Raw genomic sequence first — 18885 nt, 5'->3', positions numbered from 1 at the left:
GAAGGGCAGTGGATGTGTTTTCATACCAGCTGCGGGTCAATCTCAGAGACCGATCTGCTCTGCACAGCATCCAGCAGCTCTTCCAGTTCACCGAAGGCCAGCTTGCTGAGTTTGAGTTTATCCAGAGCCAAGTGCTCTCCGTGAAAGAGCCTCCTCCAGAGGTTATCCCTGCGGCAGTGGCCCATGGCCTGCTCCACGCTGCTCTGAATCTGCCGGCGAGCAGACAGCACCTCCGAACTGAGCAGGGGGAAGAGAGGACACAGGTAGAAGAGCCCCTGGGAGTCGTCTGTGTCTGCGTCTGCGTGCAGGAGGCTCTCCATGGGGTCAGACTCAGGGCTGGCTGCAGGGGTGACGGGGGCGGTGGTGTCCTCCCACAGATCCAGTTCAGATTCCCCGCCGGCCTCCATCCGCTCTGCAGGGACGCGGTCGCTCAGGTCACTGGGGTCACGGTGGATCTGGGGAAGCTTCTTAAAGCGCCGCATGTCTGCAGTCAAACGCGGGAACAGCTCCCTCTGACTGGTCATGATCACATAGAAACGCAGCCTGAAACCAGTATACATGCAACAAAAAAATGTTAGTTTAACAGGAAACAGGAAGTCAGAATAAATATTTCAATAAACATCAACTTTTTCCTCCATCGGTGCACATTATTCCAATGTTTGCTTTTATAATCTATAATGAAAAACACTTTCTCCACCTCTGAAATGACGTTTCTTTCTGTTGACATAACCATGCAGCTGGGGAAAAAATATTAACTTTATTCATTAATACTTAATATTTTTTAGAATAAATAATTTAATATGATCTATAATATTATTCATTTATTAATGTTATTAATTACAACACATAATAATAATTTATTATTATGTATATTAATGATATAGATAATATTTATATTATATATAAAAAGTATTTTATTATTAATATTAATATTTTTATGAATAAATTAATAAATGTGTATATATATATATATATATTATTTATTATTAATTATATATATTATATTATCTATAGTATTCATGATTATTATTAATTTATGAATATAATTTATCATTATTATGTAAATATTTATATTCATAAAATGTTAAACATTATTTTTAATATACAAATATTATTTATTTAAATATATTATTGTTTATTATTATTATGATTATGATGATATATAATACTTTTATTATTATTACACAAATATTATTTACATACATTATTGTTTGTTTATTATTATTTATAATAATTTATTATTTTATATAGTAATATTACAGATAATATCTATAATATAATATATTACATAACAAAGATCTATTCCATCTAAAAGTCTCAGTCTATATTTCCCCCACTGATTAAACCGTTTCACGCAGAAAATACCTCCCATCACAGAAGTGAACTTTATTGCAAATGTTGTTTCATGTCGTCTCGCCTACTGTTTAATTGTATTAATTGCTGTTATCTACTAATGTAGTGGTTAACTGATGCCCATAATGTGCTTCACAAAGTCACTGTATTCCTCGTTTGTTTGTACCTGAGCAGGTGTCTCTCTCCCTCCGACTGCTCCTCAAACGGGGCGGCGTTATGACAAACCAGCAGCGACACGTCAAAGTCATCATGGTGTCGCAATCCCTCCAGATCCTTAAACGAGCCAGAGCTTCAAGAGAACAGCATTATTAGAATAGAAATGATAACACCACCAGCTCAAACTAGGAGTGAACCGTTACAGTACCTGTTCCACAGAGCGACCAGCACGTACTCGTGCAGATCTGCGCTCGGCGCCCCCTTCTTGTTATCGGTGGTAACTGCAGATTTAGACATGCGCAGGGGCTTCATCCCGTAAGTGCCGGCGTGATCAGTGATGTAATTATACAGCTGATGCGCTGTGATCATCCCCGTCGATATGGAGAAACTCCCTAGGACACATGAAAGCATATTATGCATGACTGACAAAAACAAGAAACCACCAAATAATAAATATGCCGTGTACATGTTCAGTCACATTTCAACCCAAAATCAAAAGAAAATAAATACAAAATAATATTTTGCATAAAAAAATAAATACAACTTTAGGACCACTGAGATTTGAAATATAATCAGATTTTACACTCTAATGAAGCCAAGTTATTTCATAACTGTCATTATTATTACTAATTAGTTAATGATGTACCATGATGTATAAATACTTTACAATTTAAATATCTATCTTTTTGTTTTGCATTATAGTAATAAAATCTCCAAAATGCCACTATTAAAATATACATACATACATAAATAAATGTCACCATTAATCAAATTGTATATAAATATTAAGTTATGCCACTATTAAAACAAATTAAATTAGGTATAAGTACATCCCACCATTAAACAAACAAACAAATTAATTAAAATCCCAAAAAAATAAATCCCATTAAAAAAAAAATACAACTATATATCCCTTTTAAAATAAATACATTGTTGTCAATGACAGTTGCATGCAGCATTAATTTTCATTTTCAGTGAAGCCAGACAAATGACAAGCAAAACACAAAAAGAAATGTGCTATAGCTGAAAGTTCAGACTGATGAACGTTTAATAGATGCAAAAGATGTACGTTTCTGAAATGCGCTCACCCTGGAAGACATGGTTGCGTCCAAACTTGGGTATGTCAGGGTGATGGGCGATGAAGTCCTCCAGAAAGGCCGTGAGCTGGTACCCCTGCCGCAGGGTCATGTGACAGCCCACGAGGTACTGATGCACCACACGCAGGTGGAAGTCGTAGCTGAAGGAGTGAACGTGCATCAGATCCCGCACCTTATCACACTCCTCGGTGAACAGCATGGACAGCTGAGGGCAGAAACACACACGAACACTGTTACCGCTGCATCACTCCACATCACCTGTGAGAGACCATCAGAAACCCAGAGGAAGAACGCAAGCAGTAGCAGGAACATCATCCCAAATCCAGATCCTCAAAACCTAATGAAAGAGCTTCTCTACAGACGCTCAAATCAAACCAGCCTCGCTGCAAAGTCTGGCCAAAGACATGTCCAGGCCACATTTCAACCCAACATCAAAAGAAAATAAATATGAAATTACATTTTGCATAAAAAATTTAATCTCGCTTAGGACCGGTGAGATTTGTGACATTATTTTCATGACAAATAATCAGATTTTACACTCTAATGCATCCGATCTCTATTATTACTAATTAGATTCTCATTACTGTATTGTTTCATATTATACTAATAAAATCTATACTAAAAAAAAACAAAAACATAAAAATTTAACAAATAAATACATTTTAAAAAGTATATATTATGTCACTATTAAACAAATAAATAAATAAATCCCACTCTAAACAAAAATAAAAAACAATAACTATTATGCCACTATTAAACAGAAATACACACATACATATATACATATATATATATATACAGTGGGGAAAAAAAGTATTTAGTCAGCCACCAATTGTGCAAGTTCTCTCGACAGCTAAACGCTATTACCGCTGCCGCTTTCATCCTGACCATTACCCTGGAACAAATGCAAATAGGTCTTATCAAATCAACCCTGTTCAATTGACGCTGCCGTGGCCATTCCATTTGCAGAAAGCAGAAAACAGCTCGCGCAATTGCACCTTTCATCCCTGCGCAAGAAACGTTTTTCACGTCAACGTTTTGAAATCTGCCGGTGGCCCATTTGACAAAGTTCTGAGGAAAGATAATACCGTCAGTCCATTTTCCTTTCAGTCATGCGCGGCTGCGCAAAACAGCTTTTGGAAACATGGAGCACGAAAACGGCTCCATTCACAGCTTGCTATGATTGCGCTGGTTAGTCTGTTGTGTTTGCATTCGTGACACTCTTAAAGCATAATTACACCCTAGACCTGAGTCATGTGTTAACCAAATGCCAACATTCAGAGAATTTAGGCCTTAGTGAATGCTACAGAGTTTTCCCAGATGCCACGAGGTGCACAGGTCAAGCTCTGTAACGTGTCACCAGAGACTTTATAAATGGAGAAGATGGTCCACTTGAACATTTAAATGAGAGCAATCACAGTCCTGCCCTACAGGTAAAACAGCCATTATCCTTTTTGATAGAGCCATCGCTGCACTCAATAAATCTGCTGAATGCATTATAGTTCAAACAGCTTGTTTGTTTACTCTTGACGATGCATGTGCATTAGCAGGGTTTTGAGTGATCTGAGCTTGAAGAAGCACTGATTTTAAGCTATGATATCATTGCGGTCACATTTTATTGATCTGAAATAGATCACTTAAATAGAATTTTGACAGATTTTAGTGTTTCTCTATTAAATCCAATGAAGATGTACTTGCATGGCTGGAAAGAGCTGCCCAAGGCATTACGAAAATGACCGTTGAGCTAATTTATCTTGGAGGGACTTTGGCGTCACTTCTAGGTGTTCTACTTTCTTACTTTTACAGTTTTTTACTGTATACTTTCACTACTTTCTGGCTGCCTGGTAACCTCACAAAATCACCTTTCCATGACACTAGATGCTAAAGTCCTAAAAAGGGCCCTAAGGTCAACATAAACCTTTATACTTTTTTAATGAACATACCTTTTTTTATACATTTTATTTGTGCACATTATTCCAAATATGAAATTTTAAATATTTTTTAATCAAACTGGAATAATTGGTAACACTATTTTAAGGTGATTAGAGGTTAGAGGATACATGCACTTACTGTGGTAATAGTAAATTATTCATAATTACTGTACAAATAACTAACCCTAAACCTAACAGTAAAACTTTGAAATGTCCTTGTTACATGTAATTACTGAAGTAATAACAGTAAATTATGCATAATTACAAGTAACTTGTCCTAAACCAAACCTGGTAACACCTTATTATAATGTCCTTGTTGCATGTTACATGTACTTGCTGTAGTATTAACAGTAAATCATGCATAATTACAACTAATTAACCCTAAACCAAACCGGCAACACCTTATTTTACCAACCTTGCTACATGTTACAGGTAATTACTGTAGTAATAACAGTAAATAATGCATAATTACAAGTAACTTATCCTAAACCAAACCTGGTAACACCTTATTATAATATCCTTGTTACATGTTACATGCTTGCTGTAGTATTAACAGTAAATCATGCATAATTACAACTAATTAACCCTAAACCAAACCTGCAACACCTTATTTTAGCAACCTTGCTACATGTTACATGTAATTACTGTAGTAATAACAGTAAATAATGCATAGTTACACATAATTAACCCTAAATCAAACCTGGTTTTAGCATCCTTCTTACATGTTACACTTGCTGTAGTAATAACAGTAAATTGTGCATAATTACAAGTAATTAACTCTACACCAAATACGGTGGCACTTTATTTTAGCATCGTTGTTACACATTACATATACTTACAATAGAAATAATAGTAACTTATGCATAATTACATGCAATAACCCTAAATCAAACCCTATTCATAACCCTATGCTTCTTATGGCTCCTGTTACATCGTGATCTATTCCCACTGTTCCCAATTTCTGCAGCAAACTCTTGATAAATGTCAGATAAATAGAAAGCATTCTCATGGCATCCAGTGGCACTTCAAAACCAACTTCATCTGCTGCTACAGTGACTGGAGGAGTATTAGTAGTATAAAGTAAAAAAAAAAAGTGAAAGTATAGCTTAAAATAAATATGTATTAATAATGAAATGTTTAATGTAACATGTCAGGGAGAAGATGATTAAAATGATAATAACTGTAATATTTAGCATAAAAATCTTTGCATTGACTCTTCATGCTTAGAAAACCTTGCCACTGACATACAGCAGGATACTCAATTTGTCATATTGATAACACTTTACAATCAGATTTAAGTGTTTAAATTATTAAATTATAATAGTCTTTTAATTATTCAATTAAAAGCTTGGTATATGTATAACGATATAAAAATGCTTTTATATATACACATTGTTTTAATTGAAATTAAAATATATCATGCATATGGTTTAAAAACAAATATAGTTCATGTAAAAATATTAATGCAATTTTTATTTTTTACATTATTATTAATCTAAATTAAAAAAAAATTTTAGTCTGGTTTTCTTGTGATGTCAAGTTTCATGACTTTAGTACTTGTTTCATAAGTTTCCGTCTCCAATGTTTGTTTTAGTTAGTATTAGTGTTTTTATACTTTTTTTTATGTTTATTGTTATAAACTCCTTTTTGGTCTCATTTCATTTGTCATTTTTTAACCTTTGTGTCTCACTCATTTTCAGCTGTTAATTTTATACCTTCATGTCAATCGCATTTTCATTAGGAATGAACAATCAATTTATTGTTAACTATTCTGCAATGTTAATGTCTTTAAGCTGTGTTTTTGTTCCTGGAGAACCAAATACATCCACTTACTGTAGAAGGATAAAGTGGGCATTCTCAACGCTATAATGATAAATACTGTTGCTACTGTAATTGTGAGAAAACAACAACCATAATCATATTTGTTGACCACTGGGGAAAAAGCATTGTCATAAGATTCACTAATGTATATGGCGTAACAGCACTAATACTTTGAGCCCGAGATATGAAAACATGATTTCATGTTCAACAGTAACCTTTTCAAATGTAATTTTTTATTAAAAGAACAATTTTCTGGTACAAATGGCAGAGTTTCCTGACTATGACCTTTAAATTCAGGTGTAATATGCCTGACTTCAAGATGATTTGCTGATTTTTTCCTGGTGAATTTGATCACTATGCAGTCTTGATGAAAATGTCACTTTATCCTTCTACGGTAAGTGGATATATTTGGTTCTCCAGGAACAAAAAGTAGTATTAACAGCAGATTAATGAACAATAACTGGATTGTTCATTCCTTATGAAAAATAACACCAAACTGGCAGCTGGCAATGTTTGTTAACGCAACCGAATACTATGGACACTAACAGAACAGATTTAAGTTGATGAATTTTCATTAGTGATTCCTTCTGCCTGTTTGCCCTCAAGCTCAGTCTGAAGAATCTGCACTTACAAACAAGCAAACAAACACGCTGATGACTTAATTGCTGGATATGAGCAGCTGTGATTGGAGACACCTTATGGGCTCCTGGAAGAAATCAGAGCCCTCCTGCTGAGAAACATCTGGAGATTTACAAATATTTACACTTAATTACTCCTCATTTAGAGCCAACCTGGACCCGCTGCACATTAAACACACCATCAGAGCGAAAGAGACAGACATTTGACCAGTCAATCCTGCTAACAAAGGAGGCGATTGCTGCTTGTTGCTCATATTAAACACAGGCAGTTACAACAGATGCACAACTCTTAAACACCTCGCTTACTCTCACTTTCTCTTCTTGTCTGCTGTTTTTAATGCACAGATGCCGTTACCTGAGAATTAACCGTCTGACCCATGGGAATCCTTGAGCACTCTAATGCAAACTGCTTCACGCAGAAATAACAGCCCTGCAACAGAGTCACAATAAGATTATGTGTTAGCAGAGGAACACTTATGCATCACTGCTTAGCTCACCATACACAGGAGAAGCTTCTTAAGGTCAAATAAATCAAAATTGGCTTCAATTTGCTTTCTTAATTCAGCCTGGTCATGATTCGTTTGTGCACACTATGTTACTATTATAATAATAATAATTATAATATACTATTATAAGATTATAATAAATTAGCAAACTGAACCAAATAAAGAAGTATTTGCAATCGCTTTAACTCTCCTTTAAATTTCTATGAATGACTGGTGTTTTACTCATGGGTAAACATAGATTTCAATCAGAATTCATGATGAGTAATTCACACAGAACAGAATAAATCCATCATTAATTGCATATGTTAGCACATTCACTTTGACAGCCCTGATGTAAAAATTATGCCATGCAATTAAATGAGTTTAAACCTGAATTGAGGGGGATATTAGACATGGACACGGGCTGGAGATCAGATGATGACGCACAGATTGAATCTGTGTGTTCAAATATTAATAAGCATAAATAGAGCGAGAGAGGCAGGATCCATTAAACATCTCTCTCCTCGACATCCACTGAGACTTTCACAGCGTTTGCTCTCAGCTGATGTGCTAAGAGGCCGATTCTATGTGAGACACACAGACAGGTCTCACTTGAAAAGCCAGCTCCATCAGCACGATTCCTCCTGGCAGCGCCCTCTGCAGATGATACGACGCCGAGCTCGATGCATTGCTCTGCTGAGAGATGCAGAAAGGACACAATCAGTGTGTGTGTGTGTTAGCCATTCTTTATTGCAGTGGTGCTAGTGCACGTCATTTTACTGCACATGTATTACTGTTCAAATTTGAGGGTCAGTAAAATAAATTAATATTTTTATTCAGCAAAGATGCATTAAATTGTTCAAAAGCGATAGTAGACATTTATGATATCATAAAAGATTTATATTTTAAATAAACACTGTTCTTTTGAACTGCCCATTCATCAAAGAATTGTGAAAAAAAAAATGCATCTGTTTCCACAAAAATATGAAGCAGCACAACTGTTTTCAACAGTGATAATAACAAATGGCTGCTGAAAATTTAGATTTATATCTTTAAATATATTCAAATAGAAAACTGTTTTAAATTGTAATAATATTTCACAGTATTCCTGTTTTATTGTATTTTTACTCAAACAAATACAGCCTTGATGAGCATAAGAGACATCTTTCAAAAACACAAAATCGTACACATTTTTGAACGATAGTGTTTACATTCAAGTCAACAGAAATGTCTTGCACATTATAAAAACAATGATTTCACATATTCTATTTAATATTAAAAAGGTGGTTTTCACATTCTGTGATTTTCATTTTTAACCATTTAATCATTGTTTTTTTTTTAATGAATTGTTAAACAATTTAAACATCATGTTTGTGTGTCTTGTTACCAAACAATCATTTTAAATCTGATGAATATTTAATATTAAAAAGGTGGTTTTCACATTCTGTGATTTTCATTTTTAACCATTTAATCATTGGTTTTTTTTTATGAATTGTTAAACAATTTAAACATCATGTTTGTGTGTCTTGTTACCAAACAATCATTTTAAATCTGATGAAAAGGAACATAAAAACATGATACAAAATTCCATATTATGAAGAATTATTAATTTAAGGTGTCATTGAACAGCCTTTTTTATTTAAAGATTTGATTTTTTCTACAGATAGGATTTTTTATTTGGATGGGATCCAGAATGGAAGCGGGTGTTACCAATGGGGGTAACACTTCAGAATAGGGAACACTTATTCACAATTAATTATGACTTTTCCCTCAATAAATTCCTAACTGGCTGCTTATTAATAGTTAGTAAGGTAGTTGTTGAGTTTAGGCATTGGGTAGGATTAGGGATGTAGAATAAGGTAATGTAGAATAAGGCATTAATATGTGCTTAATTAGTACTAATAAATTGCTAATATTCTAGTAATATGCATGCTAATAAGCAACTAGTTAAGAGACCCTAAAATAAAGTGTTACAGAAATGGGTCTATGGACCCAAACTGGAGTGTGACTGAAGGGTTGAATATGGATGAGCAGATAAAGTACCTTGGGGCTGTCTTCACTCTTCTGCTTATTATATGAGAAAGAGGAGAAGGAAGATCTGCCTTCGGTGGATAAAGAACTCAACATGGCGGCTCGAGCTCGAGCGATGCTGCAGAGAGAGAGAGCGAAAGAGAGAGAGAGTGAGAGCGTGTGCGGCCCGCCGGGCATCTGACCCCGTCAGTAATGCGGCCCTCATGCTGCCGGTCATACCGAATCACACGCTCCTGCTGCTTAATGCAGTGCGTCCAGCATTAGCACATCACACACACGCTACAGAGAACTGGCTTCTGCAAAAAGCACTTATTCCTCAACTTAGTGTCACCGGATTACTCTGAAGATTTTGTACCATGTTTAACGTTACAGTCTGGCTGCTATAAAAGCTATTTTCACAAAAAAACCTCGACGTAAATGCCATTCTGTGCAGGCTATGCTTTGTGACAGAAAGAGTGAAGTGAATAACAGTGTTTATGACTGAAATACACAGTTCAAAACCGCTTGACACATTCAAGTCCTCCTGGGCAGCTTGTATTTACGAGTTGAGAAGGCGTCACTTTGTTCAGAGGAAGATTACGATGCACCTTTTCTATATAAAGTGCAACAAGACTTTTAAACACCATATCTACAAAATGTTAAAGAAAAGAAAGCGCATCAGGTATGTTTTTGCTCTTTTATGTTTTTGTTCAATTTATGAAGATGCTGTAATTTTAATCATTATGAGTGAGAGCGTGTGCGGCCCGCCGGGTGTCTGACCCCGTCAGTAATGCGGCCCTCATGCTGCCGGTCATACCGAATCACACGCTCCTGCTGCTTAATGCAGTGCGTCCAGCATTAGCACATCACACACACGCTACAGAGAACTGGCTTCTGCAAAAAGCACTTATTCTTCAACTTAGTGTCACCGGATTACTCTGAAGATTTTGTACCATGTTTAACGTTACAGTCTGGCTGCTATAAAAGCTATTTTCACAAAAAAACCTCGACGTAAATGCCATTCTGTGCAGGCTATGCTTTGTGACAGAAAGAGTGAAGTGAATAACAGTGTTTATGACTGAAATACACAGTTCAAAACCGCTTGACACATTCAAGTCCTCCTGGGCAGCTTGTATTTACGAGTTGAGAAGGCGTCACTTTGTTCAGAGGAAGATTACGATGCACCTTTTCTATATAAAGTGCAACAAGACTTTTAAACACCATATCTACAAAATGTTAAAGAAAAGAAAGCGCATCAGGTATGTTTTTGCTCTTTTATGTTTTTGTTCAATTTATGAAGATGCTGTAATTTTAATCATTATGTATTCTACTATAATACTATGCCATCTTGTACATGCAACTAAGTTTAATTGTATATTAAAAAAAAAATCAGGTAACACTTTAAGTGTTACACATTAAGTATGCAATAATAAAGAACTTAAAGGGTTAGTTCACCCAAAAATGAAAATTCTGTCATTAATTACTCGTGTCGTTCTAAACCCGTAAGAACTCCGTTCATCTTCGGAACACAAATTAAGATATTTTTGATATATTCTGAGAGCTCTCTGACCCTCCCATAGACAGCAATGTAATTACCACGATCAAGGTCCAGAAACGTAGCAAGGAGATCGGTAAAATAATCCATGTGACATCAGGGGTTCAACCGTAATATTACGAAGCTACGAGAATACTTTTTGTACGCAAACAAAACAAAAACAACGACTTTATTCACCAATCCGTCTCCTCCGCGTCACCCTGGTGCCATTCTGAGAGTATCCACTGAACGTAAACAGCGTATGCTATTCTGTGTCAGCTGCGTTTACGGTTTGATTTGAACAAAAAACAACATATCCGCGTGACATGCAGTGACTGTGCCGCACTGCATGTTCTAATCACGCATGAGTGATTGTATGAAATATAAAAAACATTATTCGGCTATTTTTTGTCTTTTGGAAGCTGCATTCAAAATCCACTTGGCTCAAAAATCTGAGGGGGCACGTGACGCCTCTGTTCATGTGTGTTCAACTCCTAAATCTGATCTTTCCACCATGACTTGAGCATTTAGTTGAGGTGTTTTTCTGTGGACACAGACCTGCGAGCGGGCGACTGCGGCCGGACCTGCACCAGGATGAAGCCCATGCTCTGCAGATACTGCACATACTGCTGCAGGAACATGCTGGAGATCTCCTGCAGCCACGGCTCCTCCTTCAGACGACTCGGCAGCATGTCTGCAGAATCCATGCTGTAGCTGCGATCGCGGCCGGACGCTGTAGAGTCACTGGAGCGATGCCGCTTCTGCAAGCCAAGAACGAGAGAAAGTCAGACCGTGAAGCAGAAAAGACACTGAATGAGTGAAATCTGAACTCAATTCACTGCACAGACAGATTTTGACTGTCAGCATAAAGTCTGGTCCATATTGAGCCTATTACCATCCACTTAGGCAGGAAAAGTCTGTTTTTGTGTGTGACATTTAATGTGGGTCAATCTAAAATTCAGATGCAATGGTCAGAGAAAACGTGGAGTGCAGAGGTGCACAGTGTGTTTGTGCTGACTTTATAAATCCCACTTGCTTTGGCATTTTGTTATCTAACGCATGACATTTTAAATGTGGTTCATGCGTCCAAACACTTTTTGTACATCAGATGAGATTTTGTACATCACTCACCTCTATATTACCTTCATCATCAACAACAACAACTGACCAACGACCACATAATCATGATTATTCTGCTGCTAAACTGACATACGTGTGCTCATTATCATACCTGACACGTCATTACATATGTGATATTTACGGTTTATTTTTATCTGTTTTGCATATAAACTAATAATAATTATATTTCAAATGTATAATAATAATAATAATAACAACAAACAATAAATAAATCTTATGCACTCGTAATATAATTATATGGTTCACAGTTCTGATTAATCAAAATACTAATATTTTTAATAAATATGACAATTATGATTATTATTAAAACATAAAAAATATATATCAATACAATAAATAAACCAATTCTATTATAATAAAATTATAATTAATAATATTATTTATATTACATGAATACAAATAAAACAACAACTAATAATGGTTAAATAACAACAAATAATAATTAAAATAACAACAAAAAAATGTATAAAACAAAAAATAAATCTCATGCACTCACAATGGAATTATATGCTTCATACTTATGGTTATTATTATTATTAATATTATCATCCTAACCCTTTTTTTGTATAAATGGGTTTACTGCAGTGTGAACCAGCAGATGAGGATGAGGAAGAGGAAGAGAGACAGACCTTCATCTGTGGCTGAGGCAGCTGTTCCTCTTGAACCCGTTTCCGGAAGACGGGGTCAAAGAGCAGCGGAGTGGCGCAGTAATGGACCAGCCGAGACGACTGCTTCAGTGTGTCCAGATCCGCCACCTGAACACACACCGAGAGCGTTTCCAGATTTAAACCTACAATTCCTTCATTTGCTAACATTTTCAGTGTGTAAATACTTTCCATCCCAGTTTAATATGCAGCCTGTGGTGCTTTCAGGCATCACAACCTGTTCAACACATTGACTCGACTCAACCAATGGTGCGTATCTGTAAAATTTAGAATCAAGGACATGCTGTGAATTTACAGTACGGTTCAAAAGTTTGGGGCTCGATGGTGTTTTGAAAGAAGTCTCTTCTGCTCACCAAGGGCCAGATTTACTAAACAGGGCAAATTAGCATTAGAGCGCAATTCCATAAAAGCGCCGATGGGAGGGGAAAATTCTGCGGATGATTTACTGACAATATGCACATGAACACGCCTTTTCAGCACTAATTCTTCACTGTGCGTCTTTAGTAAATCATGACAGTACTATTTTAATGCCAAAAGGCTGGTGCAAACTGTTAGTAAATCTGGCCTTAAGGCTGCATTTATTTGATCAAAAATACAGTAACAAAACGTGATGCTGTGAAATGTTATTAGAATTTAAAATAACCGTTTTCTATTTGAATATATTTTAAAATGTAATTTACTCCTGTGATGTGCAGCTGTATTTTCAGCATCATTACTCATGATTTACTGACAATATGCACATGAACACCCCTTTTCAGCACTAATTCTTCACTGTGCGTCTTTAGTAAATCATGACAGTACTATTTTAATGCCAAAAGGCTGGTGCAAACTGTTAGTAAATCTGGCCTTAAGGCTGCATTTATTTGATCAAAAATACAGTAACAAAACGTGATGCTGTGAAATGTTATTAGAATTTAAAATAACCGTTTTCTATTTGAATATATTTTAAAATGTAATTTACTCCTGTGATGTGCAGCTGTATTTTCAGCATCATTACTCCAGTCTTAAGTGTCACATGATCTTCAGAAATCATTCTAACATGCAGCTCAAGAAACATTTCTGATTATTCTCAATGTTGAAAAGAGTTTGATATTTTTGTGGGATCCCTGAATTTTTTGACGAATAGAAAGTTCAAAAGGATATAATTGATTTGAAATTGAAATCTTTTGTAACATTATAAATGTCTTTAATGTCACTTTTGATCAATTGAATGCATCTTTGCTGATTAAAGTTAAAGCTGATCAATTTCTTTCAACATCAAAAAAATCTTACTGACCCCAAACCTTTGCACGGTAGTGTACTTACAGTAGTAGTGACCTGCACAATATGGATTGTAACCTGCAGTATAATAATAACATATTTGTCTGGATCTCAGCAGTGTGAAAGAGCCTCAGTGTGCATTCAGAGGAAGTGCGATCACAGCGAATGACAGAGACATCTCAAACACTGCAGCATCTCCTAATGTCCTGGCCACATCTCATTAAACCCAAGCGGGCCGCACACACACAGATCTGCATGTGTGCGTGTGAGGCAGAGGATCCGCGTGCACTGGGATGAATCTGGACCTGATGAGCCACTGGGAAAATCATGCTCTGAGAGTGTGATGGAAAATACCCATCAAACATTATCACACGCCGAGCCTGTGTGCAGCGGTGTACCCGCGCTGAGTCTGAGTGAACTCACAGAGATGGGCATGTTGGACTGAGCCGAGCGCTGCTGCCACGTCACAAACAGATTCTCAATCTTCATCTGTCTCTCCAGCTCTGCAACACACAAGACACACCTCAGAATAAATCACATGCTCTCTGTCTGAGGGTCACAATTACAATTATGCCACAATTCTCTTTCTTTCTAGTTTTGTTCATACTTTCATATAAATGTATTTTTGTTCTTTCATTGTTTTTACTATGTAACTTCAATTCATACTTATATTTTTTGCTTCATAATTCTATTTTCACACTTTTTCATACTGTTTTTCTGTGTGTTTTTTTCCTGTTTGTTCTTTAATTTGTACGGTTACTTTTGTTTAGGCATTTTCATTCCTTTCTTCTTATATGTATAACTTTCTTTCTATTTCTAATTTCATACTCCTTTAATTATATTTTCCTTCCTTCCTTCTAATACTGCTGCTTGTATTGTTTTCTTAATTTTATTTTTGTGTGTGTGTTGATGGTGGATGCAAGTTGTGTGTGTGCGTGTGTACCTCTGCGCTCAGCGGCTTTGACCTCCAGTAGCTGGGCTCCATGGCGAGCGACTATATCGGGTCCGTCCTGACTGCTCAGGGGCCTCACTGTGTTCACGTCTCTCAGAGCTTCATCAAAGGGCACGAGTTCTCCGGGGAAGGCCAGAGGAGGAAGAGCACGAGTAGAGCTGCCCATCCGACCCTGATCCTTACTCACGGCCGGAGGAACCGGACTCCTCAACAGAGCGTCCGCCTCGATCGTGGAGCTCAGGAATGGGTTGGGCTCCTGCAAACAACAAAATACATACATGAGACATAAACAAATAAGCAGAAGGTAAACATATAATATGATATAATATCAACATATGAGTATAAAGAAAAAAAAACGAAATAAAAATGAAAAAGAAATTGATACAAATGAGAAAAAAAGTTTAAAAAAATTGAAAAAAGAAAAATTACAAAGTATGAATAAAAGAAAAGAAAACAACAGGTGTAAATACGTATGAAAAGAGAGATAGAGAGTAATGAAGCTAACACAAAAGTCTGAACAAAAGTACAAATACAAACTAAGAGCATTATGAAGCAAAGAAAAAAAATGAATCAAAGTTACTAACAAAAAACAATGAAATAACTACAAAATAATATATAGTAACCAAGTAAAGAAAAAAGCAAGTACAACTTAAAGAAAGGCATAAAAGGTGTGAAAGGTTGAAAAAGGGCAAGAAACAAAATTAAATTAAGAAAAAGCACAAATGGAAGTATGAACAAAAGTATGGAAAGAAAGAAAGAAAGAAATATTCTTATATAATAAAATTGATTAATCACAGCCTGAAAAGCAGTGGTGTTTGATAAAGCAGAATTTCCTCTGGTCTTCACGTTCTCCCGGCCTCTTTCATGTGATTTCAAAGCTCAGCTCTCATCAGCCTTCACAAACTCACTCACACATTCTGAGATTTGATGTCAAACTTCTCAGAAATGGTCAGTGCGTGTTCATCAGCATTAAACTCACGGACACGCAGAGATCCCACCAGCATGAGGGCCTTTCCTCAAGACCAACAATTAACACGCGGCTGAAATATAAAACCCCATCAGAGCATCAGAGTGAAGAACTAACAGAACTCCTTCTGAAGACCTTGCCCTCTTCTTGTGGGAACTTTTGGGTGAGTTAGTGTTTGGAAGACTAGTTAAAGTCCTCCAGGGCGAGTTGGAGGCTTTTCTAAAAGAAGCTGGAGCAGATGCCCATGTGCCTGACGGGCCAATAAGCCGGACTTAAGCGCCTGAACTCCACCCCCTGGGACTCTGACAGACGATTGACGTTTAGGGCAAATTTTCTGCTATGTTGGATCTGCCTTCTGTTAGCATTCATTAAGAGAACAGATTAAAAGTGTGGAGCCGCTGACGAGGAAATAAAAGCGTTCTGGCCTTCACTTTCTATATGTAGATTTTCAGTTTATTTGTACTTCAGTAACATGATAGAGCAAGTGTGTGTGTGTGTGTGTGTGTGTGTGTGTGCGCGTGTGAGACTAAAACATATTTTTGACCTTGAGAAATCGCAAATGTTAAGTAATAATAAATAAGTTATTTAAAATATATAAAATTTTTACTCTAATTAAAAAGTTAAATTAAAGAATGTGGTACTCTTAACACGGCAGAACTGACCTTTGTGATATTGCAATGTATTTTTAATCTACTGAAATTGTTAGATTATGCAGCAACGTGATTAAAAACTCATTCAACTGAAGAGAGAGAATAGTCTCATTTGAAAGTGTTCCTAATGTTCACTATGATAATGTTAACTCTATAGTTAAAATAAAATTTTTACCAAATACAAGACAATACCATTGTATCTTCACTAGGTTTGTGCCACTGTTATAAATGACATGGCAACAATGGTTTACCCTCTTTTTTGATATTTTGCAACACTTAAAGAAAAATCTAATAAAATAATATATATGTGTGTGTGTGGACATTTTTCTGACGCGCATATGAATAATTTGGTTGTGCAAGGAACTACAACAAATTTCATTTAAAACTACAGTAATTACTTCTAAAGCAGAGCTTAGTGAACAGTCAACTCTGCAGAGATTTTAACCCAAAATTATTTAAGTTTTGAAATCATACAGTTATTTTAGCAAAAATGTTATACTTTTATTCATTAACTGATCAGTGACAGTAAAGATCAATGATGTCACACAATATTTATATTTCAAATAAATGCTGTTATTTTTAATGTTTATATTCATCTAAGAATCCCGAAAAAGAAAATATATCGGTTTCCACAAAAATATGAAACAGCACAACTGTTTTCAATATTGCTAATAATCAGTCTTGAGCAGCAAATAAGCATATTAGAATGAGTTCTGAAGGATCATGTGACACTGAAGACTAGAGTAATTCAGCTTTGATCACAGGAATAAATTACATTTTACAATATTCACATACTTTTTTGAAATTTTAATAATATTTCACAATATTCTACAACTATCTATCCATCCTTCCATTCATATCTATCTATTTATCTATCTATCTATCTATCTATCATAAATATAGTCTATATATCATTACAATAGCCCCGTAATAATGACCCACTAACTGTACTTTAACTATTTTATTAAAAAAGCACTAAAATTCCTGATATTGCCCCTTTAAAAAGTCGATCAGAAATGTCTGTGTGTCATTATCAGTGCAGGCACATGACTGTCATAAGCGGTTCCATTAAAGGCCTTTAACACAGAAGCTCTCGATAACGACATCAACAACTGTCTGCTTTCCCAAAATATATCCTGACATTTGGTGTGAAATCTTGACAAACAGCTGACAACTGAATCAATAACAGTGAACGCCGCGACAGAAGGTTTCGTCTCTTTACTGACAGAACCAACAAACATGTTCTGCTGCATTAACCGCAAACAACTAAAACACAGCGTGATTCAATTCACTCTGATCAAACGAGCTCGACTCCGGGCAGGAATGAACTGTTTTGGCAGCGCTCTGGATGGTTTCCAGTTGTTTGGTGTTAGCAGGTGTGCTGGAGTGATTAGCATCCTGCCCTGCGGCCGTGACACCTGTCTGTCACTCAGAGTGAGATGTCAGACCGCCCCGGGGAGCGCCGGACACTCGTGTGCTGCTTAACCAACTCACTAGCACTATCTGTACTTATAATGTGTGAACACACACTGTCCTAAAAGCTCATCCCAAACGATGTCCAGCAATCCATGACAGCTTACAGAGTGTGCATGTTGAGAATAACATACCACCTACTGTTTTTGACAGAAGATACAAAGCAGTATGTACACTACCATTCGATACTTCAGGGTAAGTAAAGGGTACGTTTTTTAAAAATAATAAATTAACACCTTTATTCAGCAAGGATGCATAAAATTGATCAATAGTGACATTTATAAAGCTACAAAAAAATATTATATTTCAAATAAATGCTGTTCTTTTGAACTTTCTATTTATCAAAGAATCCTGAAAATATATATAACGAAAAAATATGAAGCAGCACAACTGTTTTCAACAGTGATAATAATCAGAAATGCTTCTTGAGCAGCAAATCAGCATATTAGAATGATTTCATATAAGATCATGTGACACTGAAGACTGGAGTAATGACGCTGAAAATTCAGCTTTGACCACTGAAAAAAAAAAAATCCTTTAGAAAAAATAAAAATAGTATGCTAGTATGCTATTCTGAATTCAGTCTGTCAAATGCAATGCTTTCAGCTAAACTAAGGAATCATGATATAAGTCAGCTGTGAACATCACTTAAATATATAGTTTTAGTTTTTAAAACATGATGAAAAACACAAAATAATGGTTGTTTTGCGTTTTTTATATATATATATATATATATATATATATATATATATA

The 18885-nt window shown here is 35.9% G+C and overlaps 1 protein-coding gene across 1 annotated transcript in view; it reads right to left on the bottom strand.

Annotated features, from left to right (window-relative positions):
- Nucleotides 1-18885, bottom strand: part of LOC107582345 (protein SZT2-like) — a 93853-nt gene that overhangs the window by 7100 nt on the left and 67868 nt on the right. Inside the window, exons 61-71 of the mRNA XM_016268142.1 lie at nucleotides 15034-15298; nucleotides 14514-14593; nucleotides 12795-12920; nucleotides 11584-11786; nucleotides 9525-9630; nucleotides 8094-8174; nucleotides 7352-7426; nucleotides 2598-2811; nucleotides 1718-1901; nucleotides 1520-1642; nucleotides 27-543 (exon numbers count right to left, since the gene is read on the bottom strand). Coding sequence (XP_016123628.1) covers nucleotides 27-543; nucleotides 1520-1642; nucleotides 1718-1901; nucleotides 2598-2811; nucleotides 7352-7426; nucleotides 8094-8174; nucleotides 9525-9630; nucleotides 11584-11786; nucleotides 12795-12920; nucleotides 14514-14593; nucleotides 15034-15298 — 1974 coding nt within the window. The remainder of the gene's footprint in view (nucleotides 1-26; nucleotides 544-1519; nucleotides 1643-1717; nucleotides 1902-2597; nucleotides 2812-7351; nucleotides 7427-8093; nucleotides 8175-9524; nucleotides 9631-11583; nucleotides 11787-12794; nucleotides 12921-14513; nucleotides 14594-15033; nucleotides 15299-18885) is intronic.

Source organism: Sinocyclocheilus grahami, unplaced genomic scaffold, assembly GCF_001515645.1.
Source record: "Sinocyclocheilus grahami isolate Dianchi unplaced genomic scaffold, SAMN03320097.WGS_v1.1 scaffold43.1, whole genome shotgun sequence".
Lineage (NCBI taxonomy): Eukaryota > Metazoa > Chordata > Actinopteri > Cypriniformes > Cyprinidae > Sinocyclocheilus > Sinocyclocheilus grahami.
This window is presented reverse-complemented; position numbering and strand designations above follow the sequence as displayed.